Source organism: Mastomys coucha, unplaced genomic scaffold, assembly GCF_008632895.1.
Source record: "Mastomys coucha isolate ucsf_1 unplaced genomic scaffold, UCSF_Mcou_1 pScaffold16, whole genome shotgun sequence".
In the NCBI taxonomy this organism is placed as follows: Eukaryota; Metazoa; Chordata; class Mammalia; order Rodentia; family Muridae; genus Mastomys; species Mastomys coucha.
The window spans coordinates 83474801-83494672 of NW_022196898.1; the positions used below are offsets into that span (position 1 = coordinate 83474801).

Genomic DNA, 19872 nt, shown 5'->3' on the forward strand with positions numbered 1-19872 from the left:
TGTATTCCAAACTTCTGGGCTAATAACCACTTATCAGAGAGTGCATACCATGTGTGTTCTTTTGTGATGGGTTACCTCACTTAGGATGATATTCTCCAGATCCATCCAATTCCCTAAGAATTTCATAAATTTATTGTTTTTAATAGCTGAGTAGTACTCCATTGTGTAGATGTACCACAATTTTTGTATCCACTCCTCTGTTGAGGGACATCTGGGTTGTTTCCAGGTTCTGGCTATTATAAATAAGGCTGCTATGAACATGGTGGAGCATGTGTCCTTATTACATGTTGCAGTATCTTTTGGGTATATGCCCAGGAGTGGTAAGTCTCCAGGAAAAGAGGAGTAGAATTTTAACTCTGAGAGCTGGGGATAATCTTTGAAAGTAATTGTAGCTGATGAAGATTTACCTAGAGACCACCAGAGACTGAAATTAGAGACCAGAATTTAGGACCCTTGAGGACCCAAGAGCGTCAAACTAGCATGTTACAGGTAATGTAAAGCTGATATGACTGGCTGACCTGAGATGCATACCCTATCCTTTAATTAAGGACCTTATATAGAGGACATGTAGTAAAATGAATGCAATTACAGGATGGGTGACAGTCTTTACCCACAGTGCACCAGGATTCAAGTGAGACATGCTTCTGATTGAAGGCTTTATAGACTGAAAAACTGTGCTTTATTACCTATATTACTAGATGGATTTCAGGCTATATGTTTATTTTAAATATGTGCAAAATACATTCTGTTGCCACTTCAGAGAGTGGGTGGCAAGTGCATGCTCCTGTAATATGTTGATACTCCTGGTAAATGGAAAGCAGAGCTGCATTCATTTTTGTCATTTTATTCTTTGGAAACTACAATTGACCACTATATTTGTAAGTCCAATATTTGATTGAATTTCTGTGATAATCAGTTAAGGGCTAAAAGAGCCAGAATCCATTTACAGTGTTCCATCTTTCTATGTTAACTGCTTATTGGCAATACAATTATATTGGTTGTGAAAATCCAAAGATAAATTCTGACATATTTACTGGCATTATCACTTTCACATTCAACTTTCCCCAGTACCTTCACAAGTATAATTCATTTTCTGAGGCAAAATATACACTTCTTTTATTACAAAGCAGTGGCACTTCAAAACTTGGTTATGAGAACATAGTGTGCAAGCTTTATTTGCTGCAATAATATCATTCCCTTCTAAAATCTTTCACTTGTTGCCTTCTCATTGAATTATCTGTCTAGAGTGTTCTGAAGTTTGGGTTTATATAGAAACAATAAGGAAGGGAACATCAGCAGGGCGATAGAAGGAATCCCACAAGAGAAATAAATTCCAACAACATAAATTCACTTGCTATTGACCAGGCTTTTCTGAATGATTGCCAAAATGTTTTCCTTTAACCCAGCCCTTACTGACCGTTGACATGTACTTAACAGAATCTAGATTCTTAAACAAAGAAATGCAGGTAAATAATTTCATCGCCTTTTTGCCATCTCTTTTCCAATATTGAATGGATTCCCTGGATGCCAGAAGGAGAAATTGGATTCAAAGACAGATGAGTATGGGTGAGTGACGGTTGGGCTATATAGTCCACTAACCTTCTAGAATGTTTCTTTAAGATAATTGACAAGTTAGAATCTGTAAAGGCTAAATAAGTTAAGCTGTAGACCCCACTGGCCTAAAGAGTGATACATTCTGAATTGTTGGAGGCTGTTGTTCACACAAGCCCTGTGTTTTTATCCACCAAAATAAGTTTGGAGAACCCATGAGCACCATATGTGCTTGGTCACACACAGCTGGTAGATAACACGGGCAGGAAGTACATAGGGATGTATGCTGACCCCCAGTTGGATAACAGTGGCAAGTACCTTAACATCATCAGGGTTTGCTTTTATGAGCATCCTATTGACCTAAATTTGAGGTCATTTCTCCGGGAATCCCAGGTATGGACCTAATTAGTGTACATTTTCCTGGCCAGTACTAAATAAAGCTTGATTTAATTGGATAGTTGTGGAACTGGTTTTTCTCCTCAGGGTTTTCAGATTAACAAACCATCAGAAGCTTTTTATCCTGCACAGTTTTCAAAGTAGCAATGTATTCATTTTTATATACATGCACATATAAAGAACCAGCTGCAGATATATGAGGAGAGAGAAAAACTTACGAGAAAGTCTTCAAAGATTTTCTTGAGTTCTTCATGACCATGTCTTTCAGAAATATGCAGCGGGTCTGAACCATCCATAGACGTCATCCTAGCGGCCCAGGTTGCTCCTGAACACTGCAGCAGATGAAGAGCCAGATTCTTTAAGCCAAATTTTGCTGCACAATGGAGAAGTGTTGGGAGCTCTGGGATTTGAGCATCTGGAGACAGATGAAATACCAAGATTGAATATTTCCTTATATCTGCACTGCCATGAAACAGTTAAATACAATCTTTCTTGAAAGTCACCCTCAGAAAGCTGAGCAGAACTTCAGTAAATGCAAGAAAACAACAGGGGCTGTTGCAATATAGACTCTCTTCCTTACTTCCTTAAAATAAATACAAAAAACTCTCTAGAATTTATGCTCCAACCTTAATTGTAGAGCAGCCTAAAATTACCTTTTTGGATTTGAAAGAATTTTACCTTTCAATTTCAAAAAGTCTAGTGGCCCTTTATGATATGAAATGGATCAAAGTCTAACAAACATTTTATAAAGTAAGAGTTTTATGGTCAATCACTGACAATATTTAAAGTTGGTACCAACTTTCAATAAAGGTAATACATTCTCTTGAAAACATGCAATATATAAATTCCTATGTATTTGTAATGACTTGCATTATAGATTTTTTGCTGTAGTTAAAATAGGTCAAAGTTAATCAATACAGATATCTATCTGGTAATGTCAAAATTCTCTTATGCCTTGATCAACTCACCCTTGGCTACAGTAGAAAATTTATTAACAGTGCCATCTCCTTTGAGCGCATACCCTATCATGGTTCCTTATCCTGCCATTCAGTTAGGTTAAGTCCCTACTAATTCACTTTCGGCATTTTATTAAATAAATATTTATTTATTATAGGAATGCATATACTTTTTAACATTAACATTTTTTCTCAGTATCTCCAAGTTAGTGTACTATGATGCACCTCAAAATAAAGAACTTCCCTGGGATTCTATTTCCACACAGCAGAAGGAATAGTCACCATTGTCTAATGGTTCTTTCCTGTATCATGGGCATGTATCCAGAATCAAAGAAAGCAGCTGATCAGGATTTGTACTCAGGCCTCCATTGTATTATGGGCCTTTTCTCTATCATCATAATCCTGGTTAGTTTTGTCAATGTGACACAAACTATATTCTTTAAAGGAAAGGGACATTTTATTGAGAAAATGCCTCTATAATATCAGGCTGTAAGCAAGCTTGTGTGACATTATTTTAAATCAGTGATGTGTGAGTGTGCCTCTCATTGTGGGTGGGACTACCCTTGGGATAGGAGACCTGACTTCTACAAGAAATCAAGCTGAGTAAGCTATGGGAAGCAAGCCAGTAAGCAGCACCTCTCCATGGGCGCTGCATCAGCTTCTGCCTCCAGGTTCCTGTCCTGTTTGAGTTCCTGGCCTGACTTCCTTTGTTGAAGAATAGTGATACGGAAGTGTAAGCCAAATAAATCCTTTCTTCTCCAAGTTGCTTTGGTCATGATGTTTCATCACAGCAATTGTAACCTTATGACCTTAAGTCATTTTAAGGATTTAACCCTAGATCACATAATCAATAAATACTGTTGCTTAAAGTTGCCTATGTCTCTATTTCTATCATTTTTTTATAGAAGCATCATTTGTATTTAAAACAGAAGTGATAATATTCCATGAATTTGGGGGCAACTGTGCACAGCCCTGTAACAGTCACCTAGACCATGTGAGTGAATTTATCATCACAGAAGTGTCCTCACATGCCAGTCCAGTAATCCCCAATATTAGAGGTAGTTACATCCTAATTTTTAAAAATAGACAAGTTATTTTGTATCTCATATGAGTGAGTTATATTTTATGTATTCTTATGCAACAAAGTCTTCTGTTTTTGCCCTTTAATCATTTTCCTGGGTAGAATATATTTTCCCAACATTTCCCAATTCCCTATCTCCTGGACTACTCTACTAAAACTTGTTTTTAGTGTTTCTATACATTATGTCTTTATTAGTTTATTTTTCTTTCTGGGCTTTTAAAGACTTATTGAATCTACTGTTTGTTTCCCTTCATTAATTTAGGATCACTTTTGGTTTGAAATAGTTTTCCTGTCTCATTCTTTCTTGCCTTCACTGGGAAATTGAGAACACAAATGCTAGATTAACTCATCAGGATCAGCTAAAGCTTGAAGCAAAGCTAAGGCAAATGAGTACCCTGAAGAGATTGGTTTTATTCTTTCTCGAGTTTTATGTAGATTCAAAGAATTTAATTTGTTCTTTTAGTTGAAATAATGTATTTTGACCTGTTTTAAAATTCACTTACTTTGTTGTTTCTATTACTAATGCTATCTAAATCCATCCCTCTATCTATCTATCTATCTATCTATCTATCTATCTATCTATCTATCTATCTATCTATCTATCTATCTACTTTTGTGGATTGCCCTGGTGCTGTTTGTATTTTGATGTTAATTCTGCTTCCTCAAGAGGAGTTGCCCTAATGAGGAGTGGATCACATACTCAGGTGATTTCACATGATCCTTATACCTATTTTAACTGGTCAAATACAAGCTAGAGCCTGTGATTTGGCAGTGCAATGGGAAGGTGGGGCTGGGGGTTTTATAGAAGGGGAAGAGAGGAAAGAGGGGAGGTAGAGGAGGAGACAGAAGAGAGGAAGACAGAGGAAGAGGAGGCAGAAGGAAGATGGAGTAGAACCATGTGGCCTGGAGAAGCCACAAGCAACAAGGGATCTCATAGCTGGGGAATAGAGTAGTGTAGTGGTAAACCTGCCCAATCTAGGCACGCATCTTATACATATAACTAAGTTGTATGTTTTTTGCATAGGCTTATTGGAGTTGGAGATTTACTGCAACTTCTATCTATCTATCTATCTATCTATCTATCTATCTATCTATCTATCTATCTATCTATCATCTCTCACCTATTTGTCATCTATATGTCTATCATTGTTTGTCTATCATCTGTCTATTATCTGCCTGTCTGTCTATATGTCTATTTCATCCATTTATCATATATCTGTTTATCTCTCATTGTCTCTCATCTGTCTATTATCTTTACCTATCTATCTATCTATCTATCTATCTATCTATCTATCTATCTATCATCTATCTATCTACCCATCGATTCATTCAGACAGTGTCTTACTACATAGTCCTGGCTAGATTGGAACTCACCATGTAGACTAGGCAAACCTCAAACTCATGGAGAACTCACTGCCTCTGCTTCGCAAGTGCTGGAATTGAAGGTATGTTTTACCATGGCTGACAGTCCATTTAATTTTAAGCAGTTTTTTGAGAGTCTTTCTTTACTATATTTTCCATTTCACTGATGAAATTTCTCCTTTAATGCCTCCACATCAACCTTTGCAGTAGATGATCACTGTAGTTATTTAAACAACCATAACTGACAAGTTCAGAATTAGGGGCATTTCCATGACTGCTTCTTTGGGCTGCTACATCCTTAACTAAGGAGCTCTCCCATTCTTCCTTCTCATGCATCTTGCAATCTTACTGCATTATAATACTTGCATGGTACTAAAGGACTGAAATAATCAGTATTTTTCCTACAACAGTGCACACATTTTTTAGAAAGCCAAGTCCACTCTGGTGGTTGAAAAGAATTAATCTGTAGAATGAGCAGTATGCTTTTCTAAGTCAAGGCTTTAGTCAGGCGCAGATGAAGCACTGATGGTCAGATCATAGCTTTGTCTTCAGCAGAGAGTGAAGGCTGAGCCCTGGTGAGCTATCAGCTTTTCTGTGTCTATTCCTTGGCTCCTGGGGGGGGGGGTTGTAATCTGCCCTGGAATTCCTTTATAGCTAAATCTCTTTCAGCAGGACCTCTGCAGGGCACTCAGGACACATGCACAGCTCAAGCTATAACATTCCATTATATCTTGGAATTGCTTTATCACAGTTTTCCCATGCTCTGTATTTACATTCTAACTGCTGTCACTTTTGATATGGCTGAAGATTTTTGCAAGACTTGTCTCCACAACTGTCTTCATCAATATTGTATTGTGGTGAGGAGACATCATGACCATGACAATTTATAAAGGAAAATGTTTACTTGGGGATGGCTTACAGTCTCAGAGGTTTAGTCCTTTAATATCATGGTGGGAAGCGGGGTAGGTAGCAGGTATGTATGTCCTAGAAAGGTAGCTGAGTTCTATATCTGGGTCTGTAGGCAGCAGCAAGAGAGTAAGACACTGGACCCAACTTGAGCAGTTTGAAACATTAAAACCCACTCCCCATGACATACTTCATACAAGAAGGCCACATGTACTCCAACAGGCCACACCTTCTAATAGTACCACTCTTTGGTGCCCAAACATTCCAATATTCCAATCTATGAGCCTATGGGGGCCATTCTCCTTCTCCTTCTCCTTCTCCTTCTCCTTCTCCTCCTCCTCCTCCTCCTCCTCCTCCTCCTCCTTCTTCTTCTTCTTCTTCTTCTTCTTCTTCTTCTTCTTCTTCTTCTTCTTCTTCTTCTTCTCCTTCTCCTCCTCCTCCTTTTTCAGTGGTTTTTATAGATGCCACAACATTTTTTTTCACTTGGTTTATAGCTATATTTATTTTCATTCATTGAACTGGATAGATAGCTAGGGTCCATTTCAAAATCTTTGTCTTGAGAGCTTATGAGCAGTACCTTCCTCCATAGAAACGGTTCTTTGCCATACACAATCATCACAAAGTTTGCCAAATAATCTGTTGTGAGATCTTGTCTTATTCTATCAGGGATTGGTATAGTTAAGAGGTCCTTTTTCTTACTTGCAAAGGATCTGTCATATTCTGGGGTTAGATTTATTTATCCTTCTTCTGTAATTAATTTTCTGCTTGGTAGCCCCAAGGGCTAGCAGAATGAATGGGAATATGTAACCTTTGGGAGGTGTGTGTGATGTGGGGGGGACATTCACCTGGGAGGTGAGAGAGTCTCAGGACTTAAAAGGAGGGACCTTAGATAAAATGCCCAACAGTGGGGAGACGGAACTTATCAAGTTCACTTCCAGTAGAAATATAGGGCATCAAGTGGAGGGATGGGGTTGACATCCATAGTCAAAAATTCTGACCCAGAATTGTTCCCATCTAAAAGGGGCAAAAACGGAGAAGAGATTTAGGGAAAGGCAGTCCACTGACTGGCACAACTTGGGATCCATCTCAAGGGGAGGCTCCAAGGCCTAATACTATTACTGATGCTATCTTGTGCTTTCAGACAGGAGCCTAGTGTGGCTGTCCTCTGAGAGGCCCAACAAGCAGCTGACTGAGACAGAAGCAGATACTTACACCCAACCATTGGACTGAAGCAGGGACCTCTGTGAAAGGCTGGAAGAAGCTGAAGAGGAGGGCCTCATAGGAAGACCAGCAGTTTCAACTAACCCGAACCCCTGAGATCTCTCAGACTCTGAGCCACCAACCAGGCAGAATACAGGAGCTGGTCTGAGGCCCCCACACATATACAGCAGAGAGCATCCTGGTCTGGCCTCAGTGGGAGATGTGCCTAACCTTTGAGAGACTTGAGGTCCCAGGGAGGGGGGAAGTCTAGCAGAGAATGGAGGGGGCGACCTCTTGGAGACAGTAAAGAAGTGGAATGGGATGTAGAACTGTGGGAGAGGGGACTCAGAGGGGGACAATAGATAGACCATAAAAAGTGGTAATAAAAAAAGAAAGAAAGAACAGAAAAACATAATAAACAAAGCTAAATGTAGAAAAAATATTTTCAAAATCTGAGTCAGTTTATAGTCTCAAGGCTAGTAAAGTCATGGATCTCAAGACTTTACTAAAGCCTAATTGTATTATAAATACTGATCCTTATACCCACATCACATTTGTTTTTCTTTGAAAGAGAAAAAAAAAACAACTATGAAAACTATAATGAGTTAAAATGCAAAGAATGAACTGATTATGGATTGGATATACCTACAACACAACTACTGCAATCAAGGTTCAAAAAAAAAATCATGAAAGAGGGAGTTTAATAATCATAAGAGCTGCTGTAAGAATGTGTCTTCTAGAAATGCCTAGGAAGCTTCACTCATGATTTGTCAACAATATGGCTGCCTAAACAAGACCTAAACAAGGACACTATCAATAAACATGCCAACATGATGGAAGAAATTACACAGGGCCCCACCCCTTGACAAAGAACTGCAGGCAACTAAGAAATGCTGAGCCAGAGAGAAATTGGTCGTCCTCAGGAATGAGTCCCCTAGTTGGTTATTCAGTACCATGTGACCAGCCTTGAAATCATATACAGACAAGCCACACTATAAGGACACAGTAAGCTGTATTTATATTTTATACAGACATATGTGTAACAACAATAATTAAAGGGAAAGGGAGCATGGATCTGAGAGGGAACAAAGTAGAAGGGGATATGGAAGAGGTGGGAAGAGGAAAGGGAAGAAAGGAGATGGTGTCATTATACTTTAAATTACACTAACTGATAGGAGCCCCCCTCCCCCCAACACATATACAGTAGAGGACTGCCTGGTCTGGCCTCAGTAAGAGAAGAAGCACCTAACCCTTAAGAAACTTAAGGCTCCAGGGATGGGGGGGTTCTGGTGGGGTGGAAGGATGGGATATCCTCTTGAAGACAGAGGAGGAGGAATGGGATGAGGAACTGTCAGAGGGTGGACAGGGGTTAATGACTGTGCTGTAAAGAAAGATTAAAAAACAACAACAACAACAACAATAATAACAATAATAATAAAATCAATTTTTTAAAACATTGTGAGGTGTACACTTATATTCTCGGCACATGAGAAGTAAAAGTAGGAGGAACAGGAGTTCAAGGTTCACCTTGACTACATATGGAATTGGAGACCAGCTTCCCACACATAAGACCCTGTCGCAACACATAAAACTTATGGCGATGCCCACAAATAAAGAAACTGAGTTTTGGATTGCTTATTCTTGTCTCAGTGTAGGTAGCATTCAGAGGAAAGTTGTACATCCCAATTGGGGAAGGGGTTCTATTAGTCTTTGTTCTTGTTTATCCATTTTCTTAAACTAACAGCATGTAATTAATATTTATAATATTCTTAGATAAAAATAATAGATTTCTTAAAAAATACAAGAACCTACTAAAGTAGGGTTAGTTTTCAGGACATATATTTTTGTTCAGTTTTTTTATTTTTTAATTTTTTTTTATTTTTTATTTTTGGTTTTTCGAGACAGGGTTTCTCTGTATAGCTCTGGCTGTCCTGGAACTCACTCTGTAGACCAGGCTTGAACTCAGAAATCCACCTGCCTCTGCCTCCCAAGTACTGGGATTAAAGGTGTGCGCCACCACTGCCCAGCTTTACTTTATTCTTTTAAAGATAGGGATTCTCTGTGTAGCCCTGACCTGGAACTCACTCTGTAGATCGTGATGAACTCAAAGATCTGCCTGCCTCTGTCTCCAGATTACTGGTAATAAAGACGCGCTTTGCTACCACCTCAGGCCCCGCAAACATCCCCCCAAACATTCTTAAGTGCAGAAACTTGTCTCCAGCCTACTTTCACTTTTAACTAAGTAACCTGGGAAGCGGGTAGGTATATGAGCAGCGAATCTCTAAAGTCTGTAAGTACAACGATGTTCTCAAAGAAACAAATAAAAATCCAAGCAGGCATGTTGGCACACACCTGTAATCCTAGTACTTTTTGTTCAGTTTTGTTTTTAAAACAGGGTCTCATGTAATGCTGATATTACTTGTATGTACTGCCATACCATGCAAACTTTAATTTAACTAATCAAGATTTCTTGTGAGTGTGTGTGTTATTATCAAAGAATAAATTTAAAAAGCTACAATTCACAGTAAGATATGGCAAAATCACCGGGTCCCATATACCCCACCTAAAGAATGATCAGCTTTTAGCTCTATCAGGCAATGTTTGCAAAATGGAAATGTAAGAATAGGAGACTAAAATGTCTGGGGGAATGTTTTAAAAGACCATTTAATCAGACATGTCTTTTACAAGTTAAAGTAAACAGAGGAGGAAATTGAGTCATGGACATTCTGTACAGGGTGCTTAAACTGTCTAAGATAATCCCTATAAATGATAGCCAAGAATGAGATTGGCATATTCAAACCAGAGCTTTTAAAAGCTTAACCTAGCTAAATAGAATGAAAAATGGAATGGAACGTGTCCAGGTATAAAATACAAGAATTAATTCAAAATTTGACAGTGAGGAGAGTATGAGAACTGGCAGTGCAAGACACATAAGCCGTTTGTTCTCACAAATTACTCTCTTGGATATTAAGCTTTCATTCATATAGAAGGAGAGGCCAGGTGGCCACTTTGGGACAGAACAGTGAGTCACATGAAGAAGAGCTTAAAAGACAGGTGATGCTGGGATTTTAATCCCAGCTCAACCAGTAAATCTTTGCCTGTTAAAAATATTCCTTCAACCCTCTGCACCTCAGCCTCTCTATTTCTAAAAGTAGAGAGTTAGAAGTGAGGATTACAATAGCTCTAACTATATTCTGCGTTATGCCAAACATGTTGGGGTGGGGAGTTTTCTCTGGGTGTTAAGTACAAAGAAGCAGGGAGAGGGGCTAGGGAGATGGTATAGTTGGTAAAGTATTGGCTGCACAGGCAGGAGGACCTAGCAGAATCCCCAGCATCCCTAGCATATTCCAAAGCAGAAAACCACCCCACCACCATCAATGCATACATACCACCACCACCAAACAATCAATCGATCAAACAAACAAATGAATGAACAAAAACAAAGTCAGATGTGCCACTACCTGTGTCTGTAGTACAAGCACTGGAGTACTGGTGAGATACAGGACAAGAGAATGACTAGCCAGCTAGTCCAGACAGCGGGTAAGCCCCATAAACTTGGATGTGTTTTCTTTCTCTGTCTCTGACTCTGTTTCTGTCTCTGTCTTTGTTTCTGTCTCTGTCTCTCTCTGTCTCTCTCTCTCCTTCTCTCTTTCTGTGTGTGTGTGTGTGGTGTGTATGCTGTATTTCTTGCAATTGAATTATCACTATTACAATGGTCTATCTTATATTTAAAGGGAAAAGCTAATAGTTGAGTCCACATTGCCTGTCCCTGGTATACCCTGGTAAAATCAGCCTGTTTAGGGCTGAACACTTAAGTCTCACTATATTCTGAATATTTGTCAATTTCCAACTCTGTATCAACAGTGCGTTTACTGTAGAAGAATGAAGAACAAGAGAACCATGAACAAGAGAAGTCTGAAAGCAGAGATGACAGTTGGGATCATGAGTGACTACTGAGGACCGCACCTTATAGGGGGACTCTGTGCTTATTTCCCAAAATGGATATCACAGAAGTCCAAGCAATGTGTGGCATGAAGCAGTGAGTGGATGTGGAAGGCTGGGGTGCTCTAGTCCACTAACAAGGAGCGTTTAGTATTTATTTCAAGTCTTTAGTTGTCTAGAACCTGAGATTTACTTACAATATTAAATGACTAATATAGTAGAAATAAATAAGGCCATGAAGAAATCTGGACAGTCTGACATATTAAAGGTATTGGGAAGAATTTGACATGGCTTTCAGGAGAAGTATATATAATATTAAGATTAAATGAAAGTATAATATGTAAATGATTATGAAACATCTAAGGTTGGGCTGGCCTGCAGAATTAAGTGCACATCTACAGTCCTAGCACCCCTACAGTGAAATGGGAGACAGAGAAAAGAAAACGCAGGAATCCTGAGGCCAGCTAACTAAGTGTATGTAGTGATGGACAACAAAGAGAACCGTCTCCAACAAGGTAGAAGATGAAGGCAATACCAAAGGTTGTTCTGAAACATCTACACTCACACCATAGAAGGTATAAACTCATATTTGCAGGTATGTACACCCACCCACTCACCCACCCACACATGGACCATTCAATCATCATATACATAAAAATATTAAAACATGTATTTCATAAATCTATGTCCATTAATATAGAGTTCACATTTATTACATATATTTTACACATAGATCTAGTTTGTCTGGTTATCTATGAAGAGTAATTTTACTTCAGCAACATTAGCTCTCTGGCAAGGGTTCAAATCCAAAGACCTTCTAGGTCTGTGAGATCTGGCTGGAATACAGACATGCCTTTGATTCCTCTGGTTAGAATACAGACATCCCCTTTGTACACACCTTTAATCCCAAACAATGAAGGTAAAGTTAGTTTATAGAAGGAAGCAATAATGTTTGAAAGTGATGCCTAACTGATGGTCAGATAAAATGATAAATCAGAGAAATACTTGACAGGATGAGTCAGAGATAGTATACACCCAACTTTTATGAGAACAGAGAGGGAAGAGAGGTGACTTAAGAGCATTCCAGAGTGAATCAGGCATGGAGTGCTCTCCGTGTCTGAACTGCTGTTCAGTAGGTGCTGCTCAGTTGAATTCAGGCAATGTAGTGGAGCTCAGTTGAGTAGAGTTTGTGTAATTTGTGCAGTAGAGGCCAGCAGAGGTCATTAAAGCTAGGAAACAAGGAGCCAGAAGATTAGAACCAATTGAGAGAGTGAGTTTGAGACCAAGCAGTTTGATTCAGGGAGAAGCTGAGAAAAGCCAATTTGAATCAGTCAGCTTGAAGAGAAGTTTGAGCCAAAATAGCTGAGTTGAGCCAGCTAGCCAGAGATCAAAAAGAACTAGAAAGGGTGAGCTTATTCAGTAATAAGCCTCTGAGATGACAATTAAATATGGCAAATAAAAATTACTTGTATATACTTATATCTATCTATCTATCTATCTATCTATCTATCTATCTATCTACCTATCTATTTATCACATATTTATTTATCATCAATATATTTATATAACCATCTATCTATCATTTGTCAGTCTACCATCTACTTTTCATCAATCTATTTATACATTTATCATTAATCTATCAGCTATCTCTCATCTCCCTATCTCTCATCTCTTTCTCTACTTATCACCTATCTATCTATCTATCTATCTATCTATCTATCTATCACCTATCACCTACCTATCATCCACCTACCCACTTATCCGTCTGTCTGTCTAGCTAAGGAAGTAAGGTGTGTCACAGAAAGGAAGGTGACTGTGGTACTTGGCAAACCATTACCTGTTAGAATGAGATAAAAGATGAGTTCTTCTATGACTTTTGCACCTTCCTTATTAGAATAAAGCAGTTTGAGTGTTCACAGTTTTAGATCTTTTAAAACAGTTTAGTAAAAGCCACACTCTGAGAAAAGTGTACCTTTTCAAGAAGTAAAGGGCGGTGTTCAAGAGGTGAATCATTAACAAAGTGGTAAACATAGCTGTCTGGTCATGTCAGGATTTATAAAAGAAATTTAGGTCTGAGCAACATTGCCTTACAACTAAAAATGAGGAGGCTCTTTGCTTATTCCAGACAGGAACACAATATGTGTTTCCATTGCAAGTTTGCATTTGCTCCTGTGTGTCTAGTTGAGGCTAACACAAGCATATATTTTTCTTATTAAAATGGATAGTAGAGTGCTTGTTTCTTATTAGCTGTTGCTAATAGCTGTTATTTATGTTTCCTTTCCTGACACTGACATACTCATACTTACTACTTTTGACTCCAATAAACCTGTACTTTTGGTGCTAGATTTATAGAAGCAGATGAGAGAGACTCAGCACACAGGGAGGTCACTGCAGCATCCTCAGAAGGGACAGGGGCCAGAACTTCCTTCTGTTCTAGCAGATGCCAAGAGAAGAGGAAGAAGATAAACTAAAAGACAAAACTCTTGAGATCTACATATTTGCTTTATTTCAACAAAATAAAAACTCATTCTTATATTTAAAATTTAAATGTATTTGCTTTATTTCAGTAAAATAAAAACTCATGCCGGGCGGTGATGGCACATGCCTTTAATACCAGCACTTGGGAGGCAGAGGCAGGCAGATTTCTGAGTTCGAGGCCAGCCTGGTTTACAGAGTGAGTTCCAAGGCAGCCAAGGCTACATAGAGAAACCCTGTCTCGAAAAAAACCCAATAAATAAATAAATAAAAACTCATTTTTATATTTAAAGCTCAAATGTATTTTTATCTATATCTATGGATGAGGATTTATAGTTGTCTGTTGCCCGTAATGAATGAATAAATCTAGTAAATTTGTACTGAGCACTAGAAATTGTGGGGGCACAGAGCTTTATCCTAAAGGGTAGCATTTGTCATAGAATAAAATGGAGGCTTTGAAGCCAATCATGCCAAATAAAATGAAAATCACCATTTTTGTCAATTTGGAAGATGTGGTAAAATTAATGCATAAAGTTATTTCAAATATATTGCATACTAAAATGGTATGTATAATATCATCAACATTGTTACCTTGCTATAGCATTTTCCTTTAAATGTGGGAACAATTCCTCATTACTACTCTCTTTAGCTCTTGTGCACTCTCTTTCTTTCTCTCTCTTCTTGTGATTCCTAACTGTAACCCTCCTGGCTTGAGTCCTGCCTCTCATAACCACACCACTCTGCCCACCTCCTGCTATTTGCCACGTGCCTCGCTCCTGGTTCCAGTTACATTGGAAGTCCCACCTCTACAGAGACCAAAAGAAGCCCATGATTGGGTCGGTATGCTGACAAGCTTGTGGGAGGGGTTTTACCTCACCTATTCTACCTGTTGGCTTGTAACAAACACGGCATTAAATTCAAGATGGCTGAGCGATCACGACTCCCATCTAATTTTTTTAAAACCTTCCATGTGGACAGGTATAATTTTGGCCACCTTATTTTCTCCCAACTCCTTATTCCAGAAAAATCTCTCCTACTGTTGCTTTTCCTTCTAACTCCATCTCCCAGGTAACCCTCTCTTTAACGTTGGCGCTGGTAGCCAACACCTAACATTCTGGAAGTATCTCCCACAGTGTCCATGGTCACATTGCCTTTGTTGATGCAGTGTAGAACCAGCCACTGGTGCATCCTGCACACTGGACTGGACATTCTCTGTACACAGCTCCCATGGCACTGCAGGATTTGGTACCAGTGTCCTCATGTGGGAATACCATTTTACCTCAGGACCATAGAGATATACATGTCTGTGGGATTTCAGGATATTCCCTTATCCTCCTGTTGTACTGGAACACGTAGCTTCCAGGATGTTTTTAAGACCAAGTCTTGTTTCTGGATTGATGCCCCCCTTTATAATATATTTTCTTCTGCTGAACACCAGAACCTAGTGAGGACAGCAAAACCCTTTCCTGTGTAGTCTCTTGGTACAAACTGTGACACTGAACCATGGAACTCAGGGATGATTTCTGGGTTTGGAAATACAAGGATACTCAAGGAACTGAGGTACCCTCATGCTTGTTGTGTGAGGTATTTAGCCACAGACTCTCTTAGTGCCCTCGGCTCTACTGACCATTGCCTACAAGTCAGCAATTGGAGTTCTCAGTATTTGTGTGAACAAGGAGAAAGTGGATCTTTCAAAAGAAGCCTGTTTAGCTTTCAGGAAAAAGTTGTTACAAGACCACAGAAGACATAAATGTTCTTTTTATCCCCACACATTCAGGGACTTTCGGATGTACATTCAGTGTTGCTTCTTGGCTACATTCAGCAGATGCTGATGTAGTGCAAGTAAAAGCTCTGGGAAGCAGAGTCAGTCTCACTGCCATTATTGAAACTCCTCTTATTGAGGGAGAAACAGAAAAGAAAGGTGTTCTGGATTTTGGTAATGTGACTTATGAAGGCTGGAAAGCTCTCTCACTAGAGTTAAATAGGGCACATGTGATTGTGCCAATCAGACTGATTATTAATGCTATTGATAATGGGATTTTTTTTTTCAAGAAATCCAATCTAGCCAAAGACAAACTTCTGAAGAGAAAATATTGGACAAAGAGAAAAAAAGTTGTATAGCTAATGGTGTCTACACATCAAGGAAAGTGACTGGGTCAGATGCTACTCAGAGGACAAAGCAGATGGCTCAAACAGTCTCATCTGAAGACCTATCAAGTTGCTCCCATGAGTCCTAGAAGTGCCAAATGCTTTCCTGACACTCAGCTGTGATAGAACCCTCTAAAGCCAGAAGCCTCTACAACTCAAGATGCAGCAAATGAAATATTGGCAAAGCAAGAATCAAATAAATTATGATGAGCTTTAGATTCACTAACAGACTATAGTAAAGAACATGGCTTAAATCAAAATGAAGCTTCTATTTCAAATTCCAATCATCTCTCAGTGAAAGGAGCTGTATCACTCGAAGTATATGAGTTGTCCTATAATTGAGAGTTCCGTTAAATCATTTTCGGTACTTTCTTCTGAATTTCATTCTTAAAGATTTGGAATATTTATATCTGCCAGCAAAGTTGTCCCTGAGAGCAAGGCGGCAGGGGACCTTCTAAGACAAAGGAGGTCACTAGAGAAGTGTAGTGACAATTTTGGTGTATTAAAAAACACAGTTCTGTTATGTAAACATGTGTTTGTTTTAATCCCAGGTGTAGGATTTGAGCGTAATTCATACTGTCCACAATGGCAGACTATTTGCCTCCTGGGTGCTTGGTCAGGGGTGTGGTTCTGCCAGATGAAGATAGTTTAATTCTAGGGCCTCTAGAGAGGGTATAAAAAGACCAGAACCCCAAGAGAGGAGCTGGGCTTGTTCCTCCTACTGGTTCCTGCTGGTTTGTCAAGTGGTTGAGAGAAAAGAGACAAGAAGTTGGAGATGTCCTGATGAGACGAAGATTGGACTTACCCCCAAGGAACTCAATGCCTCTAATCAGCAGGAAATAATCTAAAAGAAACTGAAAATCCTCTTTCCCCACTAACCTTCTTTCTCTCCTCCCTGGGGTGTTGGAAGGTATTAGGGTGCAATAAGGATTGGAAGAGGGGTAGATGTATTAGGACCCAATAAAGAAGTTAAAAAAATGCAGAGAAGCTCTACCCTCAGAGCAGCAAAAGTCAACATGTTGCTATGATGCTCTGTACCCTGGAGAACAAGATTCAAGAGGTATAGACCATGATGGAAACGGAGATAAATGTCCAAATGGATCATTTCCCTGTTGAAAGGGTGAACTGGCCTCTTCCTGCTGATGAAGTGGCAGATGATACTAATACTAACCAAAAAACTTTCAGGTGTGGAAGGCCTGATCATTCTAAGCCACCTCTCAGGATGTACCAGTGAGTATCTTGGAGAAAAACCGCTGCTCGCAGAGTAACTCCTCTAAGAGGAAGCCTAAGTATCCCATAAGTACCATGTGTAAAAGTCTTACATCTGAAGCTACCTTCCTGAGTCACCAGGCCTAAGGGGGAGACGCAATGACAAGGTCACACCAGACACTACTGCTGTGGTGGTGGCTCATCATCCTCTTTCCTCTAAGGCCCTGAAGAACATCAGAAGGGCTTCCAATTTAAAATAACTCCAAACATTTTTCTTCACATCATTAATTCTCTGGTACATTCTTAAACTACTGAAAAAGTTTAAAATTTGCACTAATGTTCACTTCTATTTGGTCTGTTCATATTATATTCCACAATGTTTCAATGTTCAGTGCTCATCAAGACACTTTAGTGGTGATACTGTAAAGGTTATTTAAACTATTAAATATGAAGCAAGTTAAAAAGATAAAAACACACATATATACTTGTGGTGTGGCATAGCCACACCTTCAGCAGAAGTATTTCCAGTACTTGTGGCTTGGGGAGCTGGGGTCATGGCCTGAGAGATGGAAGAATTCCGAGCTATAGAAAGAAGAGTTATTTCTGAGTTTTTTAGCCAACTCTACTTGGTAATACTGAGGTTTTGGAAAATGTCATTCTTTCATCAAATTTTGTCTTATCCATTAGTATTTCTATTGCCAGAAAGAGACCCAGCATTGACAACAGTTCAGCGTCAAGGAAAAGAACCACAGAGAAAGTCTATATTTGTTTCATGCTCATGAAACCAAGAACTGAAGAGAAGCAAGCTAACACTACAATACCCATTCAGGGGAAGATTCTTTTGGATGCAGTTTCCCTTCTGGAACAGATATCTGACTCTGCTCTTGATTTTCACTTAAAATCAAGAATGAATAACCAAGAACACAAGATTGTCATGCCTGCTTCCAGAAAGGATCTCGAAGGCAAGACTCTAAACAGTGATTTCAGCCATACCAGCTTCTTAGAAAAACGAGAAACTTTTAACACTGAGAAACGTGGAAGCTTCCTTTGATGATGATGATAATGAATTTAGGACGATCATTTAGAAGTATATTTTGAACAACTGGCTATTCCAGGGATGATATATCAAGCAGGGAGGCAGGAATCATCAGAAAATGCTTTTAAGTTACCTGTAAATGAAAACAGTCTCTTAAACTGTTAGATTAAAGCAGAAATAACACAAGCTGAAAAGAGGAAGCATCTCTGACCACCGCGCTGTCCTAATCCTTCCCCGTGCGAGTTCCCCATTGCCCTTGTGAATTACCAAATTTGACTTTCACATTTGGTCTCAGAATTTAGGTCCCTGCCCTGTGGTTTTCCTTTTTCTTTCTTTTTTTTTTTCTCTCCTCCCCTTTTCTAAATCAAACAGTTTTCCAAAGTTCTTATGGCAAGAGTGAACTTCTGTGGATTTTTCTGGTCCCAGCTTTTAGGTTCTTTACAAAACTAACAGGACTACCCAGAGGCTTTTCGGCATTATTGTATTGTCTCTGGCCACATGTGGGAAGATTATGATTAGCTCAAGCTTTATGCCAGCCACTCTCAGTTCATCAAACTCTAGGCAGGAAAACGACATGTGCACTGGAGTGATGGAGAGAGATGAGCATTGGAGCAAGTACTCTGCTGATGACAGCCACCCGATATATCTTGTCCCTGTAAGCCAGAGGCCAGCAGGTTGCACAACAGACAACAGTGTCACAGAACTTACACCTGGAAATGTTTGCAACAAGGTAAAATGTCCGAATATGATGAAGAAGAACACCAAATTTCTAGCTTTCTCCTCAAAGGGATTAGAGATCAGATTTTGGGTATATTTAAGCATATCTGGACAAATTTAAATAACTAATGTTCTTTAAAGAATTGTAGTTAAAATAAAAATATTCAACCCCCCTAAAAAAAAAAGAGCTAGGCTTCTTGTAAGTGACTTGACATCTAGCATCCCAACATCACTTCTGTATGGAAGAGATTAAGTGGTAGCCCAGGAACCCTGTGAGGAATTAAGTTAACGTATGTCAAGCATTTCGTCTCCTGTTTGACACAGTTCAACACAAGTCACAGGAGCTAGCTGAGAATAGGAATAGCATTTATTCTTGTGGTTTTGTTTTCTCTCTCCTTCTCATTCCTTTCTCTTCCTAGAGGGAGAGAGAAGTTTGTCACTTACTGGGCTTAAATGAGCCAGTTCGAATTTTTTGGTGGGTCTATCAGTCTGGGCAAAATAATGTAGTTCCTTTTTTCCCCCCTAAACTAACTGCAACTTTGACAATCAGCTATATTATATTTCTTCCTGTCCATGACACAGAATACTCTGTATTAAACTGACTTTAGCAGGACTCTGAAGTACATAAGGGGATGAAGGAATTGAGAACAGCTAGAAGTGGTTCAAAAGTCCAAGCAGCTGAGGGCTACAGAATGGTTGCAGCAATTGTGCTGGCCCAGCCTTCCCATCACCATAGCTGCAATCAGACTTTCTGAAGATGGACAAATCACCACAGCTGCATCCAGACTTTCTGAAGATGGACAAATCACCACAGCTGTATCCAGACTTTCTGAAGATGGACAAACCAGGTGTGTTCATTCCCATCACCACTGATGTATCCAGACTTTCTAAAG

At 39.3% G+C, this 19872-nt stretch overlaps 1 protein-coding gene across 3 annotated transcripts in view; it reads right to left on the bottom strand.

Annotated features, from left to right (window-relative positions):
* Bank1 (B cell scaffold protein with ankyrin repeats 1) overlaps positions 1-19872 on the bottom strand; it is a 288493-nt gene that overhangs the window by 162824 nt on the left and 105797 nt on the right. For all 3 annotated transcript variants that reach the window (XM_031375619.1, XM_031375621.1, XM_031375620.1), the window contains one exon: positions 2166-2362. In XM_031375619.1, the coding sequence (XP_031231479.1) occupies positions 2166-2362 (197 nt within the window). The remainder of the gene's footprint in view (positions 1-2165; positions 2363-19872) is intronic.